The 24,629-nt window shown below is 42.5% G+C and overlaps 2 protein-coding genes across 2 annotated transcripts; both read left to right on the top strand.

The window, feature by feature from the left end:
• The first annotated feature begins 239 nt into the window (after window positions 1–239).
• On the top strand, window positions 240–10,017 carry LOC109890225 (neuroblastoma suppressor of tumorigenicity 1-like). Its single transcript, XM_031825171.1, has 4 exons — window positions 240–670; window positions 4,736–4,916; window positions 5,435–5,546; window positions 9,180–10,017. Exons 2-4 carry the CDS (start codon window positions 4,744–4,746, stop codon window positions 9,453–9,455), a joined length of 561 nt encoding a protein of 186 aa, XP_031681031.1. The 5' UTR covers window positions 240–670; window positions 4,736–4,743; the 3' UTR covers window positions 9,456–10,017.
• A 3,919-nt stretch (window positions 10,018–13,936) lies between these two features.
• LOC109890223 (transmembrane protein 88B) lies at window positions 13,937–23,539 on the top strand. The gene is made up of 3 exons (XM_031825170.1): window positions 13,937–14,317; window positions 19,502–19,796; window positions 22,897–23,539. Exons 1-3 carry the CDS (start codon window positions 14,160–14,162, stop codon window positions 23,122–23,124), a joined length of 681 nt encoding a protein of 226 aa, XP_031681030.1. The 5' UTR covers window positions 13,937–14,159; the 3' UTR covers window positions 23,125–23,539.
• Window positions 23,540–24,629: the final 1,090 nt, after the last annotated feature.

Raw genomic sequence — 24,629 nt, 5'->3', positions numbered from 1 at the left:
TTGTATGACCTGAAAGGGAGAGGGGCTCAATTTGCTGAAACACTGATAAATTCAGACCTGCCAAACTCATTCACCCCCCTCCCGTTCTCGGTAGTCCAAAAACACAGCGGGACTCCTGTCCGGAGGCACAGCCGCGCCTATACCCAAATCCAGCGCCTAAACCCAAATCCAGCGCCTAAACCCAAATCCAGCGCCTAAACCCAAATCTAGCGCCTAAACCCAAATCCATCGCCTAAAGCAAAGGCGAGAACTTGGAACGTACAGCTTCACGGAAAAGACATAGCCTCCCGTTTTTGGAGAGAAGAGGTGTAAACAGACTCATAAGGGAAGGGATAGAGCACGGAGGGGAGGGACCCAGTATGCTGATGGACTTAGAGACCGATAGGGTTTCTAATGCGCAGTGTCTTCTCACTCCTCTCCATATCTGTCCGTCTCTCACTGGCGGAAGATGTAATTGTTTTCTAGGACTAGGAATTATATCAAGGGTGAATCTTTGCCTCAGCTGAAAGCAGTTATATTTTCAATTTCCAATGATCAACTAGAGCGTATCCTCCATCGTCTCTCCGGTCTCCTGCGGGACGGGTGGCAAGAGAGGGTTGGGAGAGACGGGTGTTGAAGCTCTAGTGAAGGGTCTCAGCAGAATATTGCTGCATTTTGGTGGTTCCCAACGGTAAGTAAACGTTTTTTTTTTAAATAACAGTCTATCCAGACACAAAGCTCACATTTTTTATGCTTTTCTCATTCTCGTAGAGTTGTCAAAATCTTACAACAAAATGTTACGTTGCAAACAGGACCGTAGCTGCATAGGTCTGAACCATAGGTCTGAACCTCTGACATTTTTTTTGTAAAAATAAAATACTAAAATACATAAGGTGCAATTTCGAAACATGGTTGTGCATCAGCAGTTTTCCTCTTGTTATATGTCACTGACAGTCATTCAATTAGCCCATGTCAGTTCAACATTTTTAGATTGGTAAATTAGTCTAGTTAGTCTAGCCAGCTATCTAAACTTGTAGTAGCCCTAATCACGTTGATAGTAGGCCTAATCACATTGGTTTTGTTAGTCACTCATGGCAAAATGTGTAGAATTGCAGGAAATTGGCTTTAAAACTGTGAAATGTTCTCGCCACCCCTTTGTAAATTGTGTAGAATTGCAGGAAATTAGCTGTAAAACTGCAAAAACAACCAAAATTGGTAAAGCAAATGTACTTGTTCATCTTTTGTTAATAAAATACCTTTTCTGCTAACAGATCCCTCTGTAGGTATGAAATTATAGTTTTTATTCCCTTGCTGAGTTAATCGGTTCATGGGTAGTGGCTAATTGTATAGCTAATAGACTACGTGTTTGTAGATCGACTGAGGTGACCAATATGCTAATTTCTGGGTAATTTTTGCTTGTTTTTTGCTGTTCTCCAAATATAATTTTAGAGTTTTTAAATTGTGTAGAAATGCAGTAAAATGAGCTTCAACTTTCCAAAAATGTATTGGATGAGGAAAGGGGGAACCCTTCACTCCGGGCCTCACTAAAATTCAGACCCTGGGTAGAACCCTGGTTGCAAACTGCCTTCATTGAGAGCTGTAATTTGTCCTTCCTTTTGACAAGCACATTGTAATTGTTTCCTGTGGTTCTGTTCTGTGGAGCTGTCTGATGATTATCATTTGCTGGATTTAATTAGCCTATTTGTCCGTTATTTTTCTATACACTGTAGCCAAGTGTGGTGAAGCATAATACATATCTTATGACCTGATTATAAACTAGGCCCTTAGAGTCAAAAAGTTTATTCCTTTAAGTGATTAGACCTATAAAGGCAAATATTTCTATAATTACATTAGTGCCAAAAAAGAGCTGGAATGCATGAAATAGCTCATCTGTAGAATTAGCACTTATTAAATTTTCCACAGCTTCTTGTGAGCGTTTCTTCTTGTCATGCCCTCTCTCCCCAATCGCCTCTCACGCTCTCTGTTTTACAGCCACAGGGCATTTGGTCGTTGGACAGCTATATCGAATCCTTCAGGAATGTTATTTGCCTGAAGGCACAGCAAAATGCCCTCAAAGGTGACATATAAAACGACATGGAAAGGTTTGCAGCCAAAATGTTGTGACCAAACAACTTTATAAGAAACAAAATATATTTTTTTTGTAGAAGTTTGTAAGATGACAAAACCGACCTACGCAGCTTTAAAATGAACTAGAGATACGTTTTTGTGGACGTAGTTGATTAGAGTAAAGAGGTATTAAGCAGACATCTCCCTCTCTCCCACCTCTACCCCTTGGTCTCTCTGTCTTCTACTCTCTGCTGGGCCACTTTGAACCAAGTGGGCTAAAGTGCCTAGTGAAAGTCTACACACTCCTTGCACAGTTGTCACATTTTTCTGCCATAATAAATCTAAAAAAGGATTACAATACATGTTTTCCTACTGATCTACACAATCTGCTACACATTTTAAATGGTCAAATAAAATTATAGAACACTTTCTAAATTAATAATATATAAAACCACGAAAATGTCTTGATTGTGTATGTCTTCAAACCCCAGAGTCAATACTTGGTGGAATCACCTTTGGCTGCAATTACAGCGGTACATCATTTTTAATAAGATTTTACCAGTACTCTTAAGGAAATATACACTGAGTGTACAAAACATTAGGAACACCTTCCTAATATTGTGCACCCCCTTTCCCCCTCAGAACAGCCTGATTTCATTGGGGAATGGACTCTACAAGGTGTCGAAAGAGTTCCACAGAGATGCTGGCCCCTGTTGACTCCAATGCTTCCCACCAGTTGTGTCAAGTTGGCTGGATGTCCTTTGGGTGGTGGACCATTCTTGATACACATGGGAAACTGTTGAGTGTGAAAAACCCAGCAGCGTTATAGTTCTTGAGGTTTAAAAATATTTCTTTAACCTGTCTTCTCCCCTTCATCTCTGCTGATTTGAAGAGGATTTAACAAGTGACATAAATAAGGGATCATAGCTTTCACCTCGATTCACCTGGATAGTCTATGTCATGGAAAGAGCAGGTGTTTTGTCAGTATTGTTTGTACACAGTACAAATCCAGTGGTGGAAAAAGTACTCAATTGTCATACTGGAGTATAAGTAAAGATACCTTAAAAGAACATTACTTCAGTAAATGTGAAAGTTACTCAGTAAAATTTTGCTGTCCTGCCTGAGCATTCGAAATGTAACAAGTACTTTTGAGTGGTTGGGATTTGGTTGAGATTCATGGACAGCAATATTGGTTGGGATTCATGGACAGCAATATTGGTTGGGATTCGTGGACAGCAGTATTGGTTGGGATTCATGGACAGCAATATTGATTTTCAAGCAGATTTAAGTCAGGACTGAGACTGGACCCCTCATGAACACTCAACTCCTATTGGAAAGCCATTGTTCTATACCTTTTCTTTGAATCCTTTGACTGTAGATCAGTAGGAAGTAAATCTAATGTAATCCCTTTTTAGATTACATTTTAAGCCAGCCAAATGTGACAACTGTGCAAGGGGTGTGTAGACTTTCACCAGGCAATCCTTCACTATTGTTTTTCTTCACAGGCAATGCCAGAGCCAATTCGGCCATGTGAGCATAGTGCAGATGATTACCGTGTTTAAATGGATGAGTGAAGAAGAGGATACAGAACAGAATGCTGCAAAACTGAAACAGGATTTATTAATTAAAGCTATGCATATACAGTGGGGCAAAAAAGTAGTTAGGCAGCCAAGAATGCTGTGTTGCATCCAAAGAACACCATACCTACTGTGAAGCATGGGGGTGGAAACATCATTCTTTGGGGCTGTTTTTCTGCAAAGGGACCAGGACGACTGATCTGTGTAAAGGAAAGAATGAATGGGGCCATGTATCGTGAGATTTTGAGTGAAAACCTCCTTCCATCAGCAAGGGCATTGAAGATGAAATGTGGCTGGGTCTTTCAGCATGACAATGATCCCAAACACACCGCCTGGGCAACGAAGGAGTGGCTTCGTAAGAAGCATTTCAAGGTCCTGGAGTGGCCTAGCCAGTCTCCAGATTTCAACCCCATAGAAAATCTTTGGAGGGAGTTGAAAGTCCGTGTTGCCCAGCAACAGCCCCAAAACATCACTGCTCTAGAGGAGATCTGCATGGAGGAATGGGCCAAAATACCAGCAACAGTGTGTGAAAACCTTGTGAAGACTTACAGAAAACGTTTGACCTCTGTCATTGCCAACAAAGGGTATATAACATGCTTCTACACCTGCATTGCTAGCTGTTTGGGGTTTTAGGCTGGGTTTCTGTACAGCACTTTGAGATATCAGCTGATGTACGAAGGGCTATATAAATACATTTGATTTGATAACAAAGTATTGAGATAAACTTTTGCTATTGACCAAATACTTATTTTCCACCACAATTTCCAAATAAATTCATAAAAAATCCTACAATGTGATTTTCTTGATTTTTTCCCCCTCATTTTGTCTGTCATAGTTGAAGTGTACCTATGATGAAAATTACAGGCCTCTCTCATCTTTTTAAGTGGGAGAACTTGCACAATTGGTGGCTGACTAAATACTTTTTTGCCCCACTGTACCTAGAAGTGTCCCCCCCAAATCATGGCACATATTTTATCATTTGGTTTCTTGTGCAAAAATAGCCTGCTATTTCAATTATTTTTTAAGACATAACAACAGGCTAGGCATATGTAACTGAACTAACATAAATAATTTCAGGTGGTTATAACAATAAATGTTTTATGCTCCTTAAGGTGCAATCATGTGGCAAAGAATTGTGATTTGCTGTGCTCTGCTTGAGCTCTGTTCGGCGGCACCGCCCGCTCACATCAACCGTCTGGCGCTGTTCCCTGACAAGAGTGCTTGGTGCGAGGCCAAGAACATCACACAGATAGTCGGGCACACTGGCTGCCAGCCTCGCTCTATCCAAAACAGGTCAGTATGGAACGCACGCACGCACGCACGCACGCACGCACGCACGCACGCACGCACGCACGCACGCACGCACGCACGCACGCACGCACGCACGCACACACACACACACACACACACACACACACACACACACACACACACACACACACACACACACACACACACACACACACACACACACACACACACACACACACACACACACACACACACACACACACACACACACACACACACACACACACACACACACACACCTCTCCCTCCATACCACACATGCAGAGGAATTTCATACTATTTTCAAGAGTGTGACTGACTCACTTTAATAATGAAAACCAGGAATGAAGTTTGACTTTGAATGGCCAAATGACCCAAATAGCACTATCGTTTGAATGTACATGGGTAACCTCCAAACAGAATCAAAGCAGCCATAAAATATACACATACTGTATATAAGCTGAATGGTGATATCTCCCCCCCCCCTCTCTCTTTCCTCCCTCTCTCTCCCATCATCTCAGGGCGTGTCTGGGGCAGTGTTTCAGCTACAGCGTCCCAAACACCTTCCCTCAGTCCACCGAGTCCCTGGTGCACTGTGATTCCTGCATGCCTGCACAGACACAGTGGGAAGTGGTAGGTTCGCGCACACGCACACACACACAAACCCCAGATAATGTAACACAACTCTTTCAATATAAACACATGACCACAACTAGGGCTGTGGTGGTCACGTAATTTCCTCAGCCGGTGATTGTCAAACAAATAACTGTCGTGATTGACCATTAACATAAACACATTTAGCATCTCTTGGCTGCCACACACCTACAAGCCACTGATGTAGACCTTTGTAACATCTGCATTTTAAAAAGTCAAAAAAATCCATGTTATATAGCCTACATCATCACAATAAATCTGTTATTTATTTTAGACAGGTCTAAAGAAAAATGTAGTCTATTTCAGAAGAACAGAATAGCATACTATGAGCTGTCCTTATGTTAGGTCCTGATCTGGCTATGACATATGGCTGTGGGCTACACTAGTTCATTTAGCAGACAAGATTAGCTTAGAATTTCATGGCATTATTTTAAAGTATTAAGAATACAATTTAATAAAATAGAAAGGATATTTTCTCCAAAGGATTTGAGGGAGTTCGCAAATGCAGCTATTCTGTGCTGAGCGTTAATAAATAAACAGGCACTCCTATATGCTTAATTTAGAGTTATTTATGTAACTTGAGTTGTTCTACAAACTTTGGGCTATATTTTTTTAATACATTGTAAGGCTGCATGATGCAACTCTAGTGATGATTTGAAAAAAGTTGTTTGAAAGGCATGAGCTCTGCTTTGTTTTTGCGAAGGCTGTACACACTTTGTCAGTCTCCCATTCATAATTTGAGAAGCACTTGATAATGCCTCGAATTTCCCGGCAGAATCCCCTTAGTATGGCCATAATGCACCCTAAAGGAATCCAGGCAGCCCATCTCCCTAAATGCTGACCACTCCGAAGCACCTATCATCTCACTCACACCGCTCTCCATCACATGATCGGGTCTTTCTCACAGGCTACAAGTGAAGACAGACAAATTGGGGACGCAACTGCGCACGTCTTTATCCAATTCCGAGGTGCATGTTGAAGATATTGGAACAACTGTCCACATTTACTTTCATCAGCCAACAATATGAGTAGTCCTAATGAACAGCAACAGCACTAGCCTATGTCAATCTACTATCCCCCATTGTACAAAAGTTGACCTATTTGCCTGCAGCATACCACCCTGCATACCACTGCTGGCTTGCTTCTGAAGCTAAGCAGGGTTGGTCCTGGTCAGTCCCTGGATGGGAGACCAGATGCTGCTGGAAGTGGTGTTGGAGGGCCAGTATGAGGCACTGTTTCATCTGGTCTAAAAAAAATATCCCAATGCCCCAGGGCAGTGATTGCAGTGACTGCCCTGTGTAGGGTGTGTCGTCTTTCGGATGGGACGTTAAACGGGTGTCCTGACTTTCTGAGGTCATTAAAGATCCCATGGCACTTATCGTAAGAGCAGGGGTGTTAACCCCGGTGTCCTGACTAAATTCCCAATCTGGCCCTCAAACCATCACGGTCACCTAATAATCCTTATTGCTTCTTGACACACTGCCCGCTTAACCCGGAAGCTAGCCGCACCTTTGTGTCGGCGGAAACACAGTACATCTGGTGCCGCTTTTGCGTGCATGCACCCGGCCGCCACAAGGAGTTGCAAGAGTGTGATGGGACAAGGACATTCCAGCCTGCCAAACCCTCACCTAAACCGAACGACGAGGGGTCAATTGTGCGTCAGCTCATGGGTTTCCCGGTCACAGCCGGCTGTGACACAGCCCGGGATCGAACCCGGATCTGTAGTGACGCCTCAAGCACTGTGGTGCCTTAGACCGCTGCGTCCCTTGGGATGCCCCATAAAGGTGCATTTTATGGTGCAAATGATATTTCCCAAACTTGAAACTCACGCGCTGCATGCCAGTTAGGCTCTACACCCGTCGTAAAGCGGATTCATGTTCTTAATTTTAAGAAGTTATTTGGCCACTTTAGTTGTGATACAAACCTTATCAAAATATATATGCCTATGTGCTAGGCTACATGAGGTGTGCAATTATGATTAGAAAAAAGTCACCAAAAAAAGGCATTGTTTCTTATGCTGAGCATCATTCACAAGTGATAATATATCATTCACAAGTGATAGGCTAATATTGTCACCCATCAGACTGTTCTTGATTTAATCTTGTCTTTACATATGCTAAATAGTATATGTCTGAAATAAATTTTGATTTAGAATGGAAACAGGAAATAAATATAGTAGGCCTAGCCTATAGAAGGCTGTTGGGATCCTCCTCTTTTTAATGGAGGCCATCACTCTGTTTTCTCGCGCTATTGCATAGCCTATAGAAATGTTGCGCAACATGAGCTCATGTGCTCTCATGAAGTCTTTGATTCGATTTTTCGATTATTTTTGAAATTATGTCAGAGTGATTAGAGGGACAATAGGGTGCTGAGTACCAGCCAGTTAGCAAGCTTGGTAGGCTACTAATGACCGTCAGCAGCATCAGAGCTTGGAGAAGCCTAATTACCGTGACTAAATAGTCACGTGGAATTTGACAGTCGTCATGACTAGTGACCGCCGGTCTGGTGGTAATAGTGTCACCGCAACAGACCTAACCACAACCCCAGAAGCCCACAGAAACACAGAAACACATTAACACAAACACAATTGATCCTGCATTTAATTCATCTGAGGTTTCCCTTGTCCTCTGTCTTTAATGGGCCTGTCTGTCTAGTAGCCAGGGATTCCAGAGCCCTGGAACAACACATTCCCTGTGTTGAGGTGTATGTAGTTTGGAGAGCAGCCAGACAGGTTGGATAAGAGTGGGCCTGGGACCACAGGGGATGTGACATCATACCTCAAGAGAAAAAGCTTGATGTACATGTTATATACTGTATACAATATTGAAAAATAAATGGAAGCAGACTCATGTGCCTTATCAACCCTGTTGTTGATACATGAATTATTACTATGATTCTGACTCTTTTGAGCCACATAATCCTGCTGTCTAAAGTCTCTCTTTGATAATGGAATGCACTTTTTCTGGATTGTTATATATTGGCTAAAAGCAGTTATGTTCCTCTGAGCATAAAAGCTTCTTCTCAATGTTCATGGTCTCCATCCATAATGGTGCATTGTCAAATTATTTCAGATCCCGCCTATTTATGGTTTGGCAACTGTGTCAAGCATGAATTCCTAAAAGCACAACATGACTCAGGGATACATTGTTTGAAGATGGATACTGAGGCTTTGTCAGACTGTAGGAGTGTCCAGCAGTGCTTGTCCATTTTTTTAACCAGGCAAGTCAGTTAAGAACAAATTCTTATTTACAATGACGGCCAAGGAACAGTGGGTTATCAGCTTTGTTCAGAGGCAGAATAACATATTTTTACCTTGTCAGCTCAGGGATTCGATCTAGCAACCTTTCAGTTACTGGCCCAGTGCTCTAACCACTAGGCTACCTGCCTTTTCCTGAGATTGTGTGTGTGTGTGTGTGTGTGTGTGTAAAATGCATTGTACGTTGTGTGTGTGTGTGTAATGCATTGTGTGTGTGTGTAATGCATTGTACGTTGTGTATGTGTGTAATAGATTGTACGCTGTGTGTGTGTGTGTGTGTGTGTGTAATGCATTGTACGTTGTGTGTGTGTGTAATGCATTGTACGTTGTGTGTGTGTGTGTGTGTGTGTGTGTAGGTGACTCTAGAATGCCCGGGCATTGAGAACACTCCTCGTGTGGATAAACTGGTGGAGAGGATCCTCCACTGCAGCTGCCAGTCCTGCAGTAAGGAGGGAGCCCAGGAGGGGGCAGTGATGCAGCTCTACCTATCAGATAGCGCCCAGGACCCTCCTTCCTTACCAGAGAGCCACCACGGCGGCTCACCCCCTCACTCCCACACAGACACACACTCTCAGCATGCTCACAAACACACAGAGCCACACCAGCACACACACACATCTGATGGAGGGTAGGTCGCTCGATCGTCGCTGACACTCCTCTCTCGCAGTTCCCGATTCTTCTCCCAAATCACTCCACAAGTTGTTTCTTATACACACAGTTACAGTATGATGCATTTCCCTTCTTTTCGATTCAGCCACTGTTTCTTCATTCAACACCTTTAAAGCACTTTGAAAATAAAACCTCACTTAACATGACAATGAAAACTGCTTATAAAAGCACGCACACAGAAGCTCACTCATGCTGTACTCGTCACAAGACATAGTATCAATTAAGCGCATTTAAACTCACCAGTTTATACATTGTTTGTCATCTATCTTCTCACGTAGGACAACTAATATCACAATCCTACACACACTCAGGCATGCACTCTGACACAGCTATAGACCTTTGAAGCTGTAGACTTATTTCTGTTCATCTGGCGTGAATTTGTTTTTTAATCATAGAGCCACAGTACAAACTGTACAGTTTCTTGACTTAATGTCTCTCACTAATTTGCATTAGTATCTGACCTAAAGCTATATGTTCCAATTTGTGCTTCTCATACGAGAATAAAGCTCTTTTTGTTCAATCTTATCAATGAAGCTCTATCTGTAGTGATTTATTTAAGGCTTTTGTCTGTTATTGTCAACATGTGGTGGGAACATGATCTTGGACTAGTCAGCTACCTATGTTCATATATAATAGATTTGATTATGCTTCTCTCTGCTGGTTTAAAGAGGTACTGCAGAGGGCAACTTGATAAAGATGCAGCAGCATGAGCTGTGTTTTATTTAACTAGGCAAGTCAGTTAAGAAAAATTCTTATTTACAATGACGGACTACCCCGGCCAAACCCTAACGATGCTGGGCCACTTGCGCTGCCCCTACTGGACTCTCAATCACGGCCAGTTGTGATACAGCCTGTAGTGACGCATCTAGCACTGAAATACAGTGCCTTAGACCAATCGGGAGCTGTACTGGTGTGTATATCATTTCAAACTAAAAAGTCGAATGATCACAAGAAAGAAATGCAGCATTTGGATACAGAACCCCATTATCCCAGAAACCTTAGACCCACTCCAATTTGAATACCTCCCCAACAGATCCACAGATGATGCAGTGTCTATTGCACTCCACACTGCCCTTTCCCACCTGGACAAAAGGAACACCTAAGTGAGAATGCTCTTCATTGACTACAGCTCAATGTTCAGCACCATAGTGCCCTCAAAGCTCATCACTAAGCTAAGGACCCTGGGGACTAAACACCTTCCTTTGCAACTGGATCCTGGACTTCTTGACGGGCCGCCCCCAGGTGGTAAGGGTAGGTAACAACACATGCGCCACGCTGATCCTCAACACAGGGGCCCCTCAGGGGTGCGTGCTCAGCCTCCTCCTGTACTCCCTGTCCACTCATGACTGCACGGCCAGGCACGACTCCCAACACCATCATTAGATTCGCCGATGACACAACAGTGGTAGGCCTGATAACCGACAACAACGTGACAGCCTATAGGGAGGAGGTCAGAGATCTGGCCATGTGGTGCAGGACAACAATTTCTCCCTCAATGTGATCAAGACAAAGGAGATGATTGTGGACTACAGGAAAAAGAGGACCGAGCATGCCCCCATTCTCATACACGGGGTTGCAGTGGAGCAGGTTGAGAGCTTCAAGTTCCTTGGTGTCCACATCACCAACAAACTAACATGGTCCAAGCACACCAAGACAGTCGTGAAGAGGACACGACAAAACCTATTCCCCCTCAGGAGACTGAAAAGATTTGACATGGGTCCTCAGATCCTCAAAAGGTTTTAAAGCTGCACCATCGAGAGCATCTTGACTTGTTGTGTCACTGCCTGGTATGGCAACTGCTCGGCCTCCGACCGCGAGGGTAGTGCAAATGGCTCAGTACATCACTGGGGCCAAGCTTCCTGCCATCCAGGACCTCTATACCAGGCAGTGTCAGAGGAAGGCCCGAAAAATTGTCAAAGACTCCAGCCACCCTAGTCATAGACTGTTCTCTCTGCTACCGCACGGCAAGTGGTACCGGAGCACCTAGTCTAGGTCCAAGAGGCTTCTAAACAGCTTCTACCCCCAAGCCATAGGACTCCTGAACATCTAGTAAAATGGCTACCCAGACTATTTGCATTGCCCCCTCCATTCTCCACACCACTGCCACTCTCTGTTGTCATCTATGCATAGTCACTTTAACAACTCTACCTACATGTACATACTACCTTAACTAACCGGTACCCCCGCATATTGACTCTGTACCGGCAGCCCCCTGTATATATTGTTATTTTTTACTGCTGCTCTTTAATTACTTGTTACTTTTTATTTCTTATTCTTATCCGTATTTTTGGAAACTGCTCTGTTGGTTAGGGGCTTGTTTCACTGTAAGGTCGTATTCGGCACATGTGACTAATAAAATGAGATTTGATTAAAATTGGATTTGATTTGAATTGAGAAGTGTTCAGATTTGAAAACAAGTTACAGAATTTTACATCTCTTTACATTGGTTACCTTTCAATCCCCAGTCCTAATCTCACCTATTTAAATGTACTAACACCATAGTGTTTCAGATTTTCACTCAAGTGCAGAGGTCAAGGCTGTGCGTGTTATAATCCTAACTGTGGACTATAGATTTGAGGGTTTTGGCCATGTTTGCATCGTCACTACTCTCTGCCTACAGCAGTCACAATGGACATGTTGTTCTCTAATAGAAACCCTTGACTAGTAAGTAACATACAGATCAAACACACAGAGAGGACCCCCCCCCCCCCCCATTTTAACCAATACTAAACGGCAGGCATTAAAACTACAACCCCCCCCCCCCCACACACCAATAATGCATTCATGTACATCATCAATTATCTGTTTTCGCATTTTCAAATGTAAAGTATTGTAATGTAAATGAATGTAAATTCCCACTCCTTTTTCTCCACCAGCTAAGTGCTTTATTATCTGAGTTTGAGATCATATGGACAATGTTCCCGTTTCTACCTTTATGAAGGTTAACTCTCATCTGATAATTCCATCACTGAGTGATTTTGACCTATAAAACAACTAAAATATAAATCTTCCCAATGAGATGTCATGGCAACCCAGAGTGGCGTGTTGTCGATAGATGGAGTTGGTTAGAGAGTGACTAAAAGCCTGAGGAAGAAGGAGTTCAGAGAGAGAGAGAGAACAGCTTGAGCTCGTCCATTAGTGCAGCTCTCTGGTCTGTCTGTTGGTAGAGCTCAATAGAGTTTAATATACAGATAGTGAAGGGGATCAGTGGGGTGTCTGAGGTCAGGGACAGACAGAGGTTACATTGACCAGCGATATCTATTCCTGGCTGATATTAAGTTACAGTAACTTATGGCTGCTTTGCATTACAAGAAAAAGGAATGATTAAACACCGGTGACTGTGTGTTTTGACTTGAAACTGTTCAAACCTTTCAATTGACAAATAAGCATGATTTGGTAACAAACAAAAAAGACCAACCATGTTTGAAACCATAGCCAAACAGACCAGCAGATGTCAGTATGACTGCATTGAGAGGTTGTCCTGAGTATCAGTGGGAGAGGACTACACAGGGTGGTTTTTCCAGTAAAAGGTCCTGCACCAGAGAGAGAGAGAGAGAGAATACTCCAGGGACAGTTTTCTATTCATCATTTGTCAACCATGTCATACCATCAGTTTAACCTAGTCCCCAGCTGGGCCCGGCCCAGTCCTACAGACAGCAAGGGAAGTGGAGAGAATGTGGAGAGAGTGACAGTGTGTGTGTGTGTTTGTTTTTTTGTTTGGGAGGGACTGTGGTATCGGCTACTGTGAGACATTAGAGGGGGTGAGCGGGGTATGATCTCCGTAATCTGTCACATGGGGATAGCCCAACCCAGACCTCTCTCATCAGGGAGATGCGTAGGACAGCCTCATGTCTGGCTGATAGAACCTACAGGGATTATTAATCAAGCCCTCCATGTCCCATCTGTCGGTTAACAGTACCAGAGCCTGTACAGGTAACACTGCCAACAAGCAGCCTATGTCCAAGAGATGGGTGAGTGCTGCTTTGCCTGGCTTTGGTCTTCTGATGCTGCATCACTGAGGGATTTGATGCCGCTGTTACCAAGGCTTTTGGTAAACAAGGATAATTAACATAGGGATGTAATAATGCATTACATGAGAGTAAGTTTATGATGCTCCAAGTAAACTTGGATAAAATTATTTTTTTTAAAGTTGAAAAAAAAAATGTTAGATGAGCTTCCAAAGTAAGGTCAAACGTTGGGAAAATCGGATTCAGCTAAAAGAGAAGAGGACAGGCAAGAAGAGCCTTCTAAGCTATCAAAAGGAACATCAAATTCGACATACCAAAAGGAACATAAAATTCGACATACCAAAAGGAACATCAAATTCGACATTTAAACAGGCAAATAGGAATAGGGTTTATGGTATGGTCTGCTCATCCCGTTATCTAATTTTCACTCCACCGCTTGCATGTGAAGTCACTAATGTTGAAGAGGACAGTGCGCCGTGTCCAATTGTGCTGAGGTGGACGCTCTCAAACTCTCCCTTTCCCCCTCTCTCTCTCTCTCGCTCTCTCTCTCTCTCTCTCTCTCTCTCACACTCAAACACTAACATAGTACACATACTCACAGCATGCGCTCTGCGCACCGCTCTGATCTATACACACTCGAACGCAGCACACAAGCATCGCTGTGCTACTGTCTTGGAAAAGGCAAAAGGTGCGCATCCTATGAAGCGCTGTTTTGTTTGTTTTTACTGTTCTCAGCAAACGAGGAAATATAATCTTATTCTGACATACTCTGGAGTTTGGAAGCACCTGCTCCTATTCTGGGGTCAACAATTTAAAAGGAGACTTCTGAGGCATAGCGACAGAGACACCAGAGCGAGGTAAATGTGCAAATATATTTGGAATACAAATCTGCTTGGATTGTTGTATTTTGTGAAATACTATATCTTAAGTATGATGACAGTGTTGGATTTTAAATGTGTTATTTATAGTTGTGAGTCCCACTGGGGACAGACGTCAGTTCAACGTCTAGTTTTGATTTACATTTGGTTGAGCTGCCAACAAATGTAAATTCAACTTGAAATCAACCAACAATTAATTGGATTTAGGTTCAAAGTTGATGATTTATGTTGCAAATCCAATCCGTTTTCCTCACTGATTCAACATCATTACATTTAATTTTTTGTTTGAAATGATGTGGAAACAACATTGATTTAACCAGTTTTTATCCAGGGGGTGGTGCTGCTGCTACTAAGAAGCCCGGTAGGTGAAGGGGTGGGGAGTGGCGGTGGATCGATCGCTGTTATCAATTCCACTGAGCGCAGGATGGGGTGGGGATAGGAATGGGGCAGGGCGGGGTGATGAAAATAACGATATATATCGGACACAAGATAGTTAAATGTATCTGGGCGTGATGGTAAGGGTAATTGGGTCCTTTTATGAGTCCTTATTGTGTTTTGTGGAACAACAATATACTGTACCTTGTTGTTTCATCTCTCTCTCTCTCACTCTTTCATCTCTCTCTCACTCACTCACTCTCTCACTCACTCCATTTTTTTTCAATTTTAAGTGGCTTTACTGGCATGGCAAAGTGTTGTAAGTGTTGTAATGATGTGCAAATAGTTAAAGTACAAAAGGGAAAATATTTACAATGGTGTTAGTTCTTCACTGGTTGCCCTTTTCTTGTGGCAACAGGTCACAAATCTTGCTGCTGTGATTGCACACTGTGGTATTTCATCCACTAGATATGTGAGTTTCTTAATAATCTGTCACTGTGTACTCCCTGTTTAGGGTCAAATAGCATTCTAGTTTGCTCAGTTGTTTTGTAAATTCTTTCCAATGTGTCAAGTCATTTTCTTTTTCTTTTCTCATGATTTGGTTGGGTCTAATTGTGTTGATGTCCTGTGGCTCTGTAGGGTCTGTTTGTGTTTGTGAACAGAGCCACAGGACCAGCTTGCTAAGGAGGCTCTTCTCCAGGTTAATTTCTCTGTTTTGTTCATTTCTCAAATTATTATGGAAGGTTTGGGAATCTTTTTCTTTTAGGTGGTTGTAGAATTGAACAGCTTTTTCTGGATTTGATAATTATCAGGTATCGGCCTAATTCTGCTCGCATGCATTATTTGGTGTTTTACGTTGTACACAGAGGATATTTTTGCATGATTCTGCATGCAGAGTCTCAATTTGGTGTTTGTCCCATTTTGTGACTCCTTGGTTGGTGAGCGGATCCCAGACCTCACAACCATAAAGGGCCAATAGGTTCTATAACTGATTCAAGTGTTTTTTGCCAGATCCTAATTGGTATGTCGAATTTGATGTTCCTTTTGATAGCTTAGAAGGCTCTTCTTGTCTTGTCTCTCAGATCGTTCACAGCTTTGTGAAAGTTACCTGTGTTTCTGATGTTTAGGCCAAGGTATGTATAGTTTTTTGTGTGCTCTAGGACAATGGTGTCTAGATGGAATTTTTATTGTGCAACTGGACCTTTTTTGGAACTCCATTATTTTTGTCTGACTGAGATTTACTGTCAGGGCCCAGGTCTGACAGAATCTGTGCAGAAGATCTAGGTGCTGCTGTAAGCCGTCCTTGGTTGGGGACAGAAGAACCAGATCATCAGCAAACCATAGACTTTGACTTCAGATTCTAGTAGGGTGAGGCCGGGTGCTGCAGACTGTTCTAGTGGCCTCGCCAATTTGTTGATATATATGTTGAAGATGGTGGGGCTTAGGCTACATCCCTGTCTCACCCCCCCAGCCCCGTGGAAAGAAATATGTGTTTTTTTGTCAATTTTACCACACACTTGTTTGTGTACATGGATTTTACAATGTTGTATGTTTTTCCCCAATACCACTTTCCATCACTTTGTATAGCAGACCCTCATGCCAAATTGAGTTGAAAGCTTTTTTGAAATCAACAAAGCATGAGAAGACTGCCTTTGTTATGGGTTGTTTGTTTATCAATTAGGGTGTGCAGGATGAATGCGTGGTCTGTCGTACAGTAATTTTGTAAAAAATACTATTTGACATTTGCTCAGTACATTGTTTTCGCTGAGAAAATGTATGAGTGTGCTGTTAATTATAATGCAGAGGATTTTCCCAAGGTTGCTGTTGACACATATAGTAGTAGTTATTGGAGTCAAATGTGTCTCCACTTTTGTGGATTGGGGTGATCAGTCCTTGGTTTCAACATTGGGGAAGATGCCAGAGCTGAGGATGATGTTAAGGAGTTTAAGTATAGCCAATTTGAATTTGTGGTCTGTATATTTTATAATTTCATTTAGGATACCATCAACCCCACAGGTATTTTTGGATTGGAAAGGTTGTATTTTGTCCTGTAGTTCATTCCATGTAATTGGAGAATCCTGTGGGTTCTGGTAGTCTTTAATAGTTGATTCTAAGATTTATTTGATCATGTATATGTTTTTGCTGTTTGTTCTTTGTTATAGAGCCAAAAAGATTGGAGAAGTGGTTTATCCATACATCTCCATTTTGGATAGATAACTATTCATGTTCACCATAATGAAGGCGTAGGCTCAGGTTTTCTGGGTCTCTATGTTTTTGGTTGGATAGGTTTCTCAATTTCTTTCTTAGGTTTTTGCCTTCTTCATCAAACCATTTGTCATTGTTGTTAATTTACTTAGGTTGACATTTTTTGATTTGATAGGGAAGCTGAGAGGTTAAAAATACTGTTCGGGTTTTCTACTGCCAAGTTTACATTTTCACTTGTCCAGGAAATTGTCTAGAGGGGATTGAATTTGTTGTTGCCTAATAGTTTTTTGGTAGATCTCCACACTTTTTCCCTTCCATCTATAGCATTTCTTAATATTATTCAGTTCCTTTGGATTTGATTCCTCATGATTGCGTAATGCTTGTTCAAGTAGAGTGTGATTTTGCTGATCTGATAGGGTTGTCTGTGGACGCCCTAAGAGACTCTGGGTTGAGGTCAGTGATAAAGTAGTCTACAGCACTACTGCCAAGAGATGAGCTCTAGGTGTATCTACCATAGGAGTCCCCTCAAAGCCTACCATTGACTATGTACATTTAATGTATTATTTTTACTTAACTAGGCAAGTCAGTTAAGAACAAATTCTTATTTTCAATGACGGCCTAGGATCAGTAGGTTAACTGCCTGTTCAGGGGCAGAACGACAGATTTGTACCTTGTCAGCTCGGGGATTTGAACTTGCAACCTTCCGGTTACTAGTCCAACGCTCTAACCACTAGGCTACCCTGCCGCCCCACATACCCAGCATCCAACAGCACAGCAGGGGTTGTGTTGTTTGTGTTGTCGTAGTTGTGTTTGTCCCCCTGTGTGCTGAGGGTGTTGGGTTCTTGTCCTGTTCTGGCATTTAGGTTGCCACAGACTAGTACAGGTCCCTCAGCCTGGAAATTCTTGATCTCCCCCTCTAGGATGGAGACGCTGTCATCGTTAAAGTATGGCGATTTTATTGGGGGGATATACAGTGGTGCAAAAAAGTATTTAGTCAGCCACCAATTGTGCAAATTCTCCCACTTAAAAAGATGAGAGAGGCCTGTAATTTTCATCATAGGTACATTTCAACTATGACAGACAAAATGAGAAAAAAAATCCAGATCCAATCCATCTACATTGTAGGATTTTTTATGAATTTATTTGCAAATTATGGTGGAAAATAAGTATTTGGTCAATAACAAAAGTTTATCTCAATACTTTGTTATATACCCTTTGTTAGCAATGACAGAGGTCAAACGTTTTCTGTAAGTCTTCACAAGGTTTTCACACACTGTTGCTGGTATTTTGGCCCATTCCTCCATGCAGATCTCCTCTAGAGCAGTGATGTTTTGGGGTTGTTAATGGGCAAAACGGACTTAACTCCCTCCAAAGATTTTCTATGGGGTTGAGATCTGGAGACTGGCTAGGCCACTCCAGGACTTTGAAATGCTTCTTACGAAGCCACTCCTTCGTTGCCCGGGCAGTGTGTTTGGGATCATTGTCATGCTGAAAGACCCAGCCACGATTCATCTTCAATGCCCTTGCTGATGGAAGAAGGTTTTCACTCAAAATCTCACGATACATGGCCCCATTCATTCTTTCCCTGTTTCACACCAGGTAGTTTGATAGATGGGACTACCAGCTCTCTGTAACCTAGAGGGCAACCAGTCTCCATCTCCTTTATACCATGTTTCTTGTAGGATGACAATGTCTGTATTTCCAATTTCTTTGATGAAGTCTGTGTTCCTGCTGTTTAGGTCCGAAGGCAGATTTTTTTATTTTTTTATTTCACACTTATTTTACCAGGTAGGCTAGTTGAGAACAAGTTCTCATTTGCAACTGCGACCTGGCCAAGATAAAGCATAGCAATTTGACACATACAACAACACAGAGTTACACATGGAATACACAAAACATAGTCAATAATACAGTAGAACAAAAGAAAACAAAAAGTATATATACAGTGAGTGCAAATGAGGTAAGATAAAGGAGTTAAGGCAACAAATAGGCCATGGTGGCGAAGTAATTACAATATAACAATTAAAACACTGTAATGGTAGATGTGCAGAAGATGAATGTGCAAGTAGAGATACTGGGGTGCAAAGGAACCAGATAAATAAATACATACAGTATGGGGATGAGGTAAGTAGATAGATGGGCTGTTTACAGATGGGCTGTGTACAGATGCAGATGACCTCAGACCTTGTATATTCTAGGATGAGATAGGAAGGCTTTGTGTTCCAAAGTGTCTAGTGTTGGTTTTGTGTGGTTTAGTCACAGCTCATGCAGCCTTACACCAAATCCATAGTTAATGTTTCCTCTCTCAGAAGTCTGTTTTAAAGCTGTACGTCCAATAGCATTAATGGTTTACCATTAGTCACAAAGCTGTGTGTTGGTCCGTGACATCCCTGTGGTAAACACATTAACGTGTGGGGAAACATAGGACAATAGGCAGGGGATTGCAGGAAAAGTAGGATTACGCTACATCCATGAAGAATGACATTGGACGATTCACTCTCCTACTGATAAAACTGAATGGTTAAATATGTCATTGTATTCTCTCTCTCCTCCTTTCTCCTTCCATCGCTCTCTCCCCATCAGGATGTGTGGGGTGGACGTGGACCTGGATGAGGGGGGCTCAGGTGACGAGGAGAAGGAGCAGGAGTTCTGGGTGGGGGAGGGGGTGAAGATGCTGCCCCCTCCCCTGGCCCACAGTGAGGGCAGCGCGTGGGGCAGCCGCCGGGGCAGGTGTGGCTGTGTGGCGTGTGGGGCGGGGATGCTGTTGTGGAACGTGGGCGTGGTCCTGGTGTGTGTCCTGGTCCTGATGGCCGTGTTCACCCTGGTCCTACTGCCCGCCTCGCTGCTGCTCTACGTCGGCTTCCTCTGCCACTCACGGGTGAGTAGTGGGTTGCTCATAGTGCCACTCAATGTCTCTAACACAACCTTTGACCATCAGAATACTGTGATAGGATTTTATCTCCGAATTGAGGTCATAATGCTTAGCTTGCTAGATTTCTCTGATTAGCTTAGTATTTTGCTGCAAGTATGCTACATTTTACTCTTTGCTTCAAGTCAGGACACCAGTTGTATCTTAGAGATATTGTCTCATTTGTCAGATTACTGTAACACAATAATGATTTCAAAACATTACAACTTGTAACTCAAAGTTTTATTTACAAGATTCTCAGTTCAAACCTCTGCCATGTGCATCTGTTAAACTCCGCCCATTGACCTTTTAGAAACCAATCAGATTTGTTCTGCCCTAAACCAATCAGATTCTTTCTGCCCCTAGAACAAAGTTGACTACACTTTATGTCAACCTGCGTTACGCTTGGCAACCCTTAATAAACCAGTTAATAACAGCTTATTTGCATATGGAACCAGCTAAAATAACATAATATTAAGAACCCCACTAGTGGATAACAGTCTGCCGTGCCCCAACATGAAAGTGTTTCAACATGAAATTATATGAACGATTCCCTTCTGCTCCACCCTAACCCAACACTCTGAAAGTATACCGAGCTTGCACAAGTATTTAAAGAGTGGTAGGTTTCAGTTCTTGTCGCTCATGGCACAGAGAACACCCTGGACCAGAGGAAACCACACTCAGGGTGGGACAGGACGTCGAGGTTCAAGTATCTGTCCAAGTGGGAGTATGTACTGTGGATTATGAAGAGTAGGGGGGCAAGTGCATAACCCTGGGGCACACCCTGTGTTTCTTCAGCAGTACATGGCACAGGCACTGGGAACACCCAGGGGCAGACAGACACACCACTACATTTCTGGGTAAGATAGGGATTGGCAGGGAAGTCCTATCAGCCTCGCCCTTCTTTAGACATCACCCGGAAGCTGACATCAATTCATTGGCCTATAGGCAACATTGACTTTAAAATCAAAGTTAGTGCAGATCTCATAATGGTGGTTTAATGTCAAGATGAGACCACATCTCATGCCATCTCTTATGTAGATCCGTCTCTATTCCTCAATCACAAATGAATGGGAAAGGGAAGCATATTGCTGGATAGACAACATGGCCTGGAGGCATCTTGGCATTAGAACACTTTTGAGGTCTTAAAGCATCTGACGAACTTAATTTTAATTTAGAACTTAACTATCATTTTAGGCGGACTGTGTCTAGAACACACTAGACTACAACATGATTATGATGTGCTGAGAAGCAAACTTGTTTTTGGAGTAAACTGTCATGTTAAGACCACCTTTAAGAAGAGACTGTGTCTAAAACAGGATTATGATGTGCATTCTGAGGCAGTCAGTAAATGTTATCACTCTCATAATGATGCTAAAGTGTCCTCAAAGATATACAACAGTGGCCTTGCTTGTCTCCATTATCGATGTTACAGTGAAATATGGCTCCATTCTAGGTCTAACCTTTTACAGGCGTTTGCAAACTTTTTCGAAATTTGGAAGAATTTTGTGTACGATCACACTGATTTGTCTTTCTTTGGAAAGTTGCCATTTAATGAAATTAATAGCAATCCTAAATATCTTAAAACACCTTGAAGACACTGGTATTTTCAAGGTGTTTTCATTTCTACATCTTCATTATTGATGGCTGGGGAGGATGTACCATTATACAGAATGTGAGTGCTATTTTTAATGTGTAGCTTAATAGAATGCTGTGAACAGTACTATATAGAAGACAACAGGTTCCAGTATAGACCCTTGCTGCCTGCCAGAGTTGGGGGTGTCAATTAACAGTTTGTCTTGGAGAGGTGATGGATGGGACAGTAAGAGAGGATATCCATGAGAAGATCTGATTGTTGAAATTAGTACCAGTTAGTCCCCAGCTGGGCCCAGGCCTATACAGACAAGACAGAAAAAGTGTGTTTGTGTGTATGCGTGTGTAGATGAGTGTGTACTTGTAGTTGGTGATGGGCTCGAGGTTGCAGAGCTCAGCTGAGGTGGCTGGGGAAATTCCTCTTGAAAATGTTGACAATTAGAGAATTCTATGCGAGAGAGTTATTATAGAATGTAGCCCTATTGAGAGAACACTGAGTGTGTTTGAGTGTTTGTGTACTCCTATGTAAGTGTTTTTGTGAATTTCTGTTTGTGTGCGTGCATGTCTGTCTGCCTGTGCATGTCCCTCTCTGTGTAGCTGTATCCCTCCTCTTCCCTCTTGCTGACAGTGTGTATATAGTATATCACCCATTAGCATTGGTTACAGGTTTTTAATCAAGTCTAGCAAGCAGAGCAAGGGCTCCACTCTTATCTCTATCTGTCTCTCTCTCATCCCAGTCTCTCTCTCTCTCTCTCTCTCTCTCTCTCTCTCTCTCTCTCTCTCTCTCTCTCTCTCTCTCTCTCTCTCTCTCTCTCTCTCTCTCTCTCTCTCTCTCTCTCTCTCTCTCTCTCTCTCTCTCTCTCTCTCTCTCTCTCTCTCTCTCTCTCTCTCTCTTCTCTCTCTCTCTCTCTCTCTCTCTCTCTCTCTCTCTCTCTCTCCTCTCTCTCTCTCTCTCTCTCTCTCTCTCTCTCTCTCTCTCTCTCTCTCTCTCTCTCTCTCTCTCTCTCTCTCTCTCTCTCTCTCTCTCTCTCTCTCTGTGTGTGTGGCACTCACGGGTGATTGACAGCCTAGGGGTTTTATTGGCAGCTGCATCTTATCTGAACATTGAAGGGAAACTGGGAAAGAGTCTGTCACGCCTCACTACCTTCCCTCATATGGTCCCTCTTGCTTGCTCATGCACACACACACACACACACACACACACACACACACACACACACACACACACACACACACACACACACACACACACACACACACACACACACACACACACACACCACACACACACACACACACACACACACACACACACACACACACCTCCTCAGTTCAGTTCAGTTACAGATAAAGTACCAACATTTGCTTCACTAACAAAAACAACTCAGAAACACATACTGTATGAATATAATTGTCCATATCTTTGGAGTCTGTTTCTGTCTGAATGTTACATTAGTCTCCCTCTCCACCCCCGCAGGTCCTACACTCCCACTCTCCTTTCTGCCGTTACCTCGACGACAACAGTTGCTCCGCCCTTATTATCCTGGGCTTCGTGATGATGTCACCGCTGGTGGTGGTCGCGGCAGCCATCTTCTGTGGGCTGCTCCGGAGGCTGCGGCTCCTCCTGCTGTTTCAGCCAATCACACGCGCCTGGTACCGTGGACCGGGCTTGGATTGGGGAGGCGACGTCCTTGCTTGGGTCTGATTGGACCAACACTCTAATAAACCAGTTGTCTAAAAGTTTAATAGGTCAACAGTCAAGAGAGAATCCAGTCCTGGAGAATCACTGTGTCACCTAATGTATTTAGTGTCCTATTAAACTGTAGTGAATGTCATACAATCAAATGGATATAACAGGAACCAGTACAATTATTTTAAAACAGAGCTTGACATGTTAACAAGGCAGTGGTTAGGGGACTATTGCTAGTCAGAGAGGAGACAGTGGAGGTAATGGTGGGATTTACTAGCAGCTGTTCTCTGTGAATTTGTATTGGTTATGTATATTTATATTGTTCTGTTAACATATAGTTGTGAACATGATGTAGCAGATAAACGAAACAGTATTGCATAAACTGTCACTCAAATGTCTAGAATGGAAGGAAAATATGTTTACAAACTTACTTCTATTGATTTCATTATTTTCACCATCTGGGTTAAAGGGCAATTCTGCCACTTTTCAAGCTCATATTCATTATCTTCAGCATCAAACCAGTATCTAAATCAAATAGAATTGTATTGGTTGCATACACATATTTATCAGATGTCATTGCGCGTGTATCAAAAAGATCCAACAGTGCTGTAATAGTGTGAGTGTGTCTGAATAATGATGAGTGAGAAAGTTACACGCACAAATATCATACACCTCAAAAATGCTAACTTCCCCTGTTATAGTAATTGTGAGAGGTTAGCATGTCTTGGTGGTATGATGTAAAATGCTAAATTCCCCTGTTATAGTAATTGTGAGAGGTTAGCATGTCTTGGTGGTATGATGTAAAATGCTAACTTCCCCTGTTATAGTAATTGTGAGAGGTTAGCATGTCTTGGTGGTATGATATAAAATGCTAACTTCCCCTGTTATAGTAATTGTGAGAGGTTAGCATGTCTTGGGGGTATGATATTTGTGAGTCTGTCACTTTCTCACTCATCATTATTCAGACACTCTCTCAGACACACACTTGAAGTATTAATGGTGATAAGAGGGAGGGTTCCAGTACAGTGGGTCTGCAGTGGCATGATTCACTCTGCCTGGAATAATGTTTGATAGTCATCTTCAGACTCCTCATTAAACTTCAAACTCTCCAACTTTAGATGTATTGACAAGTACATGCACTTATTAATTTCCCCCTGATGTGGACCAATTAACTGGGGTTTAATGTGACCAATTTTAACACTGAGTAGCTTACTAGACTGTTCTCTTTTTTTTTACACTCAGGGCTGTTACTGTAACTAACACACACTGTTAAAATAAAGTGCTTTGTAACGCTAAGACGAGTGGCAACTGAGCTGCCACCACCTTAAAGGAGACGAAACCTTAACTTTGCTGGATTATTGAAACACATGGTTGTGAAGGTATTGAGACAGATTTAAGGTGTACTGAAAAATTCATCCTGAGGTGCTCTGAAACATGACATGTTGTGTTGTAACATCACTTTTTTTAACACCTTGCCAGACTTACATGGAAAAGGTTGAAAACACTATTATGGTGTTTCA

This window comes from Oncorhynchus kisutch, linkage group LG5 (assembly GCF_002021735.2).
Source record: "Oncorhynchus kisutch isolate 150728-3 linkage group LG5, Okis_V2, whole genome shotgun sequence".
NCBI lineage: Eukaryota > Metazoa > Chordata > Actinopteri > Salmoniformes > Salmonidae > Oncorhynchus > Oncorhynchus kisutch.
Note: the sequence above shows the minus strand (reverse complement) of the source record. Positions and strands in the feature narration are given on the sequence as shown.

What these genes read in the sequence shown, in the direction of transcription:
- LOC109890223 (XM_031825170.1), top strand. Translation starts at nt 14,160, where the DNA reads ATGAAGCGCTGTTTTGTTTGTTTTTACTGTTCTCAGCAAACGAGGAAA. An exon ending in GACAGAGACACCAGAGCGAG is followed by an intron (nt 14,318 to 19,501) that starts GTAAATGTGCAA and finishes TCTCCCCATCAG; the next exon opens with GATGTGTGGGGTGGACGTGG. An exon ending in GCTTCCTCTGCCACTCACGG is followed by an intron (nt 19,797 to 22,896) that starts GTGAGTAGTGGG and finishes CCACCCCCGCAG; the next exon opens with GTCCTACACTCCCACTCTCC.
- LOC109890225 (XM_031825171.1), top strand. Translation starts at nt 4,744, where the DNA reads ATGTGGCAAAGAATTGTGATTTGCTGTGCTCTGCTTGAGCTCTGTTCG. An exon ending in CCTCGCTCTATCCAAAACAG is followed by an intron (nt 4,917 to 5,434) that starts GTCAGTATGGAA and finishes CCATCATCTCAG; the next exon opens with GGCGTGTCTGGGGCAGTGTT. An exon ending in CACAGACACAGTGGGAAGTG is followed by an intron (nt 5,547 to 9,179) that starts GTAGGTTCGCGC and finishes GTGTGTGTGTAG; the next exon opens with GTGACTCTAGAATGCCCGGG.